Source organism: Electrona antarctica (genome assembly GCF_951216825.1).
Source record: "Electrona antarctica genome assembly, chromosome: 12".
NCBI classification, from domain to species: Eukaryota; Metazoa; Chordata; class Actinopteri; order Myctophiformes; family Myctophidae; genus Electrona; species Electrona antarctica.
Genome location: NC_136793.1, coordinates 3,299,013 through 3,307,540, shown reverse-complemented (window position 1 = coordinate 3,307,540; position 8,528 = coordinate 3,299,013). Strand labels below are relative to the sequence as shown.

At 44.7% G+C, this 8,528-nt stretch overlaps 1 protein-coding gene across 1 annotated transcript in view; it reads right to left on the bottom strand.

Annotated features, from left to right (window-relative positions):
• Positions 1-281: 281 nt before the first annotated feature.
• The window catches only part of qsox2 (quiescin Q6 sulfhydryl oxidase 2), a 30,398-nt gene continuing 22,151 nt past the window's right edge, over positions 282-8,528 (bottom strand). The window contains exon 13 of the mRNA XM_079516316.1: positions 282-1,525. Within this exon, the coding sequence (XP_079372442.1) occupies positions 1,209-1,525 (317 nt within the window). The 3' untranslated portion in view covers positions 282-1,208. The remainder of the gene's footprint in view (positions 1,526-8,528) is intronic.

The window sequence follows — 8,528 nt, the reverse complement described above, 5'->3', positions numbered from 1 at the left end:
CTTCCGGACACTTCCACACAGGTGCACAAGTACCTTCCGGACACTTCCACAAAGGTGCACAAGTACCTTCCGGACACTTCCACACAGGTGCACAAGTACCTTCCGGACACTTCCACACAGGTGCACAAGTACCACACTGTTGTTATGGACGGAGACGCACGCACATTAATCAATCAAGGAATCTATCAAGGAATCAATCAGTGTTTTTCTTTTAAATTAGAGGCGTAAAATTTGTGACAGCACATTTCTGACCCCCCCCCCCCCCCCATTTTCACCCACTTTTTCACTTGTTAAAACTGTGATTTTATTATTATCATGGTCATGATTTGACTGATTGTCAAATCACAGCCAATTAAAAAGATGATTCTGATCATAACTTCCGGACAGAAGTTTTGCGAGCTGACCTGTAGGGCTGTGTGCTTCACCCTATGCGGCCATATTGGAACCAAACGTTACTGTAGGCAGCCATATTGGAACCACACTGTACCGTAGGGTGCCATATTGGAACCAAACCTTACCGTAGGCAGCCATATTGGAACCAGACCTTACCGTAGGCGGCCATATTGGAACCAAACCTTACCGTAGGCGGCCATATTGGAACCAAACCTTACCATAGTCGGCCATATTGGAACCAAACGTACTTCCTTCACAGGTGTTTTTTTTCACAGGACTAACGATCCTTGAATGCTTGAACTCAGAGGTTTGGGTGTTTCACAGTCATAAAATGAATATAATGTAATTAAAATGATTTCTCAATGAGGTCACACACACACACACACACACACACACACACACACACACACACACACACACACACACACACACACACACACACACACACACACACACACACACACACACACACACACACACACACACACACACACACACACACACACACACACACACACACACACACACACACACACACACACACACACACACACCGGTCCACACTACATGTGAGGATTTGGACGCGATTTGTTTTTAAATTAAATCCGGTCCCAGAAACATCCAGCCCAGGATTTTATAAGACACAGTTTGTATTTACATCTGGTCCCCATTCCAGTCCAGTCCAGTCCAGACCAGTCCAGTCCAGTCCAGAGTTTTGTTCAATTTTAAAAAAGGATTCCTGGCTAATAATAAGCCATTCCTCTTCGAGTCACTTATCTAACTGAAGTAACCCTGAAGTTCCCTCTCTTCATTAACTAGATCCGGTCCCAGTCCGGCAGCGGCCGGTAGTTCCGGTGCCGTGTTTTCCTGCGCCGCGAGCGAACCCGGAAGAAGAAGAAGAGCAGCATGATGACCAGACAGGAAGTGATGTAGAGGAGGAGACACAGAGACATGTCCACGCTGGTGAAGGACGGGAAGCTCCCCGAGGCCACGCCCCCCGAGGCCACGCCCTCGCCCCCGCCGCCGAGCGAAGAGTTCCTCTTCCTCCCGACCTCGGACTCCGACTCCTCCCCTTCCACCTTCGACTCCGCCTTCTTCTTCTCCTCCTCCTTCCTGGAGGACGTGTCGACGTCTAGAGGGACGTGGGAAAAGTGAGCAAAATTTAAATCCATTCGTATAAATATATATATTTCTATTAACCGGTTTAGCGCCATTCACATGGAACACGAGAACCTATTCTTTAGAACCTCTATGTTCCATTCACATGGAACACGAGAACCTATTCTTTAGAACCTCTATGTTCCATTCACATGGAACACGAGAACCTATTCTTTAGAACCTCTATGTTCCATTCACATGGAACACGAGAACCTATTCTTTAGAACCTCTACGTTCCATTCACATGGAACACGAGAACCTATTCTTTAGAACCTCTACGTTCCATTCACATGGAACACGAGAACCTATTCTTTAGAACCTCTACGTTCCATTCACATGGAACACGAGAACCTATTCTTTAGAACCTCTACGCCAAACACAGCTTTCTCGGGTTTGAATTGTTTAATCGCTTTTTGATCTGTTTCGATCGGTAGCTGATCTTGCTACCGCTAACGATATTCTGGGACAACAACACAACACACAACCGGCCATTTTGAAGATGCGCGCGCATCCACTTCCATTCTAAGCCCTGCAGTAAAACCGTTGTATCTCAAAAACGACATTGCGGGGACAGAATCTGGGCCAGAAAAGCGTTTTCAACGGCCTGTAGCAGGCGCTGTGATACTCGCGGTCGGCTTTATCCACCATCGACCGAGAGAACAACAACCGGTGAAGACACCACACACATCAGTTTGTCACAGGAACACAGAATTACGGATATTTGGATCTTCAAAGTAAGAGTCACCTGCGATAAAACCCTGGCAGGACGCGATCAAGAGATGGATTAATGGTAGCGCTAAATGGGGTTAACCCATTTAGACCTGAGAAAAGATTCTACAAATGTCTCTAAATCCTGACAATGTTCTGAAAAACCTCATGTTTCTAAGTCAGTGGTCCGAACATTTTAGTCTAGTTTGTATTTGTTGACAAAATTGTCAATATATTTAGTCTTACTTTTAGTCATCGTAGCTCCATTTAGTTTTCCTCAGTGGAAAAAGGTAGTCGACGAACATTTTTTGTCATAGTTTTAGTCGACGAAAACAACTCTGGTGGTTCAGTCAACTCTAAACAACTCTGGGGGTTCAGTCAACTCTAAACAACTCTGGTGGTTCGGTCAACTCTAAACAACTCTGGTGGTTCGGTCAACTCTAAACAACTCTGGTGGTTCGGTCAACTCTAAACAACTCTGGTGGTTCAGTCAACTCTAAACAACTCTGGTGGTTCAGTCAACTCTAAACAACTCTGGTGGTTCAGTCAACTCTAAACAACTCTGGTGGTTCAGTCAACTCTAAACAACTCTGGTGGTTCAGTCAACTCTAAACAACTCTGGTGGTTCGGTCAACTCTAAACAACTCTGGTGGTTCGGTCAACTCTAAACAACTCTGGTGGTTCGGTCAACTCTAAACAACTCTGGTGGTTCGGTCAACTCTAAACAACTCTGGTGGTTCGGTCAACTCTAAACAACTCTGGTGGTTCGGTCAACTCTAAACAACTCTGGTAGTTCAGTCAACTCTAAACAACTCTGGTGGTTCAGTCAACTTCGGGTGTAACAACTCTGGTGGTTCAGTCAACTCTAAACAACTCTGGTGGTTCAGTCAACTCTAAACAACTCTGGTGGTTCAGTCAACTCTAAACAACTCTGGTGGTTCAGTCAACTCTAAACAACTCTGGTGGTTCAGTCAACTTCGGGTGTAACAACTCTGGTGGTTCAGTCAACTCTAAACAACTCTGGTGGTTCAGTCAACTCTAAACAACTCTGGTGGTTCGGTCAACTCTAAACAACTCTGGTGGTTCAGTCAACTCTAAACAACTCTGGTGGTTCGGTCAACTCTAAACAACTCTGGTGGTTCGGTCAACTCTAAACAACTCTGGTGGTTCGGTCAACTCTAAACAACTCTGGTGGTTCAGTCAACTCTAAACAACTCTGGTGGTTCAGTCAACTCTAAACAACTCTGGTGGTTCAGTCAACTCTAAACAACTCTGGTGGTTCAGTCAACTCTAAACAACTCTGGTGGTTCAGTCAACTCTAAACAACTCTGGTGGTTCAGTCAACTTCGGGTGTACCAACTCTGGTGGTTCAGTCAACTCTAAACAACTCTGGTGGTTCAGTCAACTCTAAACAACTCTGGTGGTTCAGTCAACTCTAAACAACTCTGGTGGTTCAGTCAACTCTAAACAACTCTGGTGGTTCGGTCAACTCTAAACAACTCTGGTGGTTTAGTCAACTCTAAACAACTCTGGTGGTTCAGTCAACTTCGGGTGTAACAACTCTGGTGGTTCAGTCAACTCTAAACAACTCTGGTGGTTCAGTCAACTCTAAACAACTCTGGTGGTTCAGTCAACTCTAAACAACTCTGGTGGTTCAGTCAACTCTAAACAACTCTGGTGGTTCAGTCAACTTGGGGTGTAACAACTCTGGTGGTTCAGTCAACTTTGGGTGTAACAACTCTGGTGGTTCAGTCAACTCTAAACAACTCTGGTGGTTCAGTCAACTTCGGGTGTAACAACTCTGGTGGTTCAGTCAACTCTAAACAACTCTGGTGGTTCAGTCAACTCTAAACAACTCTGGTGGTTCAGTCAACTCTAAACAACTCTGGTGGTTCAGTCAACTCTAAACAACTCTGGTGGTTCAGTGAACTTCGGGTGTAACAACTCTGGTGGTTCAGTCAACTCTAAACAACTCTGGAGGTTCAGTCAACTCTAAACAACTCTGGTGGTTCAGTCAACTCTAAACAACTCTGGTGGTTCAGTCAACTCTAAACAACTCTGGTGGTTCAGTCAACTCTAAACAACTCTGGTGGTTCAGTCAACTCTAAACAACTCTGGTGGTTCAGTCAACTCTAAACAACTCTGGTGGTTCAGTCAACTCTAAACAACTCTGGTGGTTCAGTCAACTTCGGGTGCAACAACTCTGGTGGTTCAGTCAACTCTAAACAACTCTGGTGGTTCAGTCAACTCTAAACAACTCTGGTGGTTCAGTCAACTTCGGGTGTAACAACTCTGGTGGTTCAGTCAACACTAAACAACTCTGGTGGTTCAGTCAACTCTAAACAACTCTGGTGGTTCAGTCAACTCTAAACAACTCTGGTGGTTCGGTCAACTCTAAACAACTCTGGTGGTTCGGTCAACTCTAAACAACTCTGGTGGTTCAGTCAACTCTAAACAACTCTGGTGGTTCGGTCAACTCTAAACAACTCTGGTGGTTCAGTCAACTCTAAACAACTCTGGTGGTTCAGTCAACTCTAAACAACTCTGGTGGTTCAGTCAACTCTAAACAACTCTGGTGGTTCGGTCAACTCTAAACAACTCTGGTGGTTCGGTCAACTCTAAACAACTCTGGTGGTTCGGTCAACTCTAAACAACTCTGGTGGTTCGGTCAACTCTAAACAACTCTGGTGGTTCAGTCAACTCTAAACAACTCTGGTGGTTCAGTCAACTCTAAACAACTCTGGTGGTTCAGTCAACTCTAAACAACTCTGGTGGTTCAGTCAACTCTAAACAACTCTGGTGGTTCAGTCAACTCTAAACAACTCTGGTGGTTCAGTCAACTCTAAACAACTCTGGTGGTTCAGTCAACTCTAAACAACTCTGGTGGTTCAGTCAACTCTAAACAACTCTGGTGGTTCAGTCAACTTCGGGTGCAACAACTCTGGTGGTTCAGTCAACTCTAAACAACTCTGGTGGTTCAGTCAACTCTAAACAACTCTGGTGGTTCAGTCAACTTCGGGTGTAACAACTCTGTTGGTTCAGTCAACACTAGACAACTCTGGTGGTTCAGTCAACTCTAAACAACTCTGGTGGTTCAGTCAACTCTAAACAACTCTGGTGGTTCGGTCAACTCTAAACAACTCTGGTGGTTCGGTCAACTCTAAACAACTCTGGTGGTTCAGTCAACTCTAAACAACTCTGGTGGTTCAGTCAACTCTAAACAACTCTGGTGGTTCAGTCAACTCTAAACAACTCTGGTGGTTCGGTCAACTCTAAACAACTCTGGTGGTTCAGTCAACTCTAAACAACTCTGGTGGTTCAGTCAACTCTAAACAACTCTGGTGGTTCAGTCAACTCTAAACAACTCTGGTGGTTCAGTCAACTCTAAACAACTCTGGTGGTTCAGTCAACTCTAAACAACTCTGGTGGTTCAGTCAACTTCGGGTGTAACAACTCTGGTGGTTCAGTCAACTCTAAACAACTCTGGTGGTTCAGTCAACTCTAAACAACTCTGGTGGTTTAGTCAACACTAAACAACTCTGGTGGTTCAGTCAACTTCGGGTGTAACAACTCTGGTGGTTCAGTCAACTCTAAACAACTCTGGTGGTTCAGTCAACTCTAAACAACTCTGGTGGTTCAGTCAACTCTAAACAACTCTGGTGGTTCAGTCAACTTCGGGTGTAACAACTCTGGTGGTTCAGTCAACTCTAAACAACTCTGGTGGTTCAGTCAACTCTAAACAACTTTGGTGGTTCAGTCAACTCTAAACAACTCTGGTGGTTCGGTCAACTCTAAACAACTCTGGTGGTTCGGTCAACTCTAAACAACTCTGGTGGTTCAGTCAACTCTAAACAACTCTGGTGGTTCAGTCAACTCTAAACAACTCTGGTGGTTCAGTCAACTCTAAACAACTCTGGTGGTTTAGTCAACTTCGGGTGTAACAACTCTGGTGGTTCAGTCAACTCTAAACAACTCTGGTGGTTTAGTCAACTCTAAACAACTCTGGTGGTTCAGTCAACTTCGGGTGTAACAACTCTGGTGGTTCAGTCAACTCTAAACAACTCTGGTGGTTCAGTCAACTCTAAACAACTCTGGTGGTTCAGTCAACTCTAAACAACTCTGGTGGTTCAGTCAACTTCGGGTGTAACAACTCTGGTGGTTCAGTCAACTCTAAACAACTCTGGTGGTTCAGTCAACTCTAAACAACTCTGGTGGTTCGGTCAACTCTAAACAACTCTGGTGGTTCGGTCAACTCTAAACAACTCTGGTGGTTCAGTCAACTCTAAACAACTCTGGTGGTTCAGTCAACTCTAAACAACTCTGGTGGTTCAGTCAACTTCGGGTGTAACAACTCTGGTGGTTCAGTCAACTCTAAACAACTCTGGTGGTTCAGTCAACTCTAAACAACTCTGGTGGTTCGGTCAACTCTAAACAACTCTGGTGGTTCGGTCAACTCTAAACAACTCTGGTGGTTAGGTGGTTCGGTCAACTCTAAACAACTCTGGTGGTTCAGTCAACTCTAAACAACTCTGGTGGTTCAGTCAACTCTAAACAACTCTGGTGGTTCAGTCAACTCTAAACAACTCTGGTGGTTCAGTCAACTCTAAACAACTCTGGTGGTTCAGTCAACTCTAAACAACTCTGGTGGTTCAGTCAACTCTAAACAACTCTGGTGGTTTAGTCAACTCTAAACAACTCTGGTGGTTCAGTCAACTTCGGGTGTAACAACTCTGGTGGTTCAGTCAACTCTAAACAACTCTGGTGGTTCAGTCAACTCTAAACAACTCTGGTGGTTCAGTCAACTCTAAACAACTCTGGTGGTTCAGTCAACTCTAAACAACTCTGGTGGTTCAGTCAACTTGGGGTGTAACAACTCTGGTGGTTCAGTCAACTTTGGGTGTAACAACTCTGGTGGTTCAGTCAACTCTAAACAACTCTGGTGGTTCAGTCAACTTCGGGTGTAACAACTCTGGTGGTTCAGTCAACTCTAAACAACTCTGGTGGTTCAGTCAACTCTAAACAACTCTGGTGGTTCAGTCAACTCTAAACAACTCTGGTGGTTCAGTCAACTCTAAACAACTCTGGTGGTTCAGTCAACTTCGGGTGTAACAACTCTGGTGGTTCAGTCAACTCTAAACAACTCTGGAGGTTCAGTCAACTCTAAACAACTCTGGTGGTTCAGTCAACTCTAAACAACTCTGGTGGTTCAGTCAACTCTAAACAACTCTGGTGGTTCAGTCAACTCTAAACAACTCTGGTGGTTCAGTCAACTCTAAACAACTCTGGTGGTTCAGTCAACTCTAAACAACTCTGGTGGTTCAGTCAACTCTAAACAACTCTGGTGGTTCAGTCAACTTCGGGTGCAACAACTCTGGTGGTTCAGTCAACTCTAAACAACTCTGGTGGTTCAGTCAACTCTAAACAACTCTGGTGGTTCAGTCAACTTCGGGTGTAACAACTCTGGTGGTTCAGTCAACACTAAACAACTCTGGTGGTTCAGTCAACTCTAAACAACTCTGGTGGTTCAGTCAACTCTAAACAACTCTGGTGGTTCGGTCAACTCTAAACAACTCTGGTGGTTCGGTCAACTCTAAACAACTCTGGTGGTTCAGTCAACTCTAAACAACTCTGGTGGTTCAGTCAACTCTAAACAACTCTGGTGGTTCAGTCAACTCTAAACAACTCTGGTGGTTCGGTCAACTCTAAACAACTCTGGTGGTTCGGTCAACTCTAAACAACTCTGGTGGTTCGGTCAACTCTAAACAACTCTGGTGGTTCGGTCAACTCTAAACAACTCTGGTGGTTCGGTCAACTCTAAACAACTCTGGTGGTTCAGTCAACTCTAAACAACTCTGGTGGTTCAGTCAACTCTAAACAACTCTGGTGGTTCAGTCAACTCTAAACAACTCTGGTGGTTCAGTCAACTCTAAACAACTCTGGTGGTTCGGTCAACTCTAAACAACTCTGGTGGTTCAGTCAACTCTAAACAACTCTGGTGGTTCAGTCAACTCTAAACAACTCTGGTGGTTCAGTCAACTCTAAACAACTCTGGTGGTTCAGTCAACTCTAAACAACTCGTGGTTCGGTCAACTCTAAACAACTCTGGTGGTTCAGTCAACTCTAAACAACTCTGGTGGTTCAGTCAACTCTAAACAACTCTGGTGGTTCAGTCAACACTAAACAACTCTGGTGGTTCAGTCAACTCTAAACAACTCTGGTGGTTCAGTCAACTCTAAACAACTCTGGTGGTTCGGTCAACTCTAAACAAC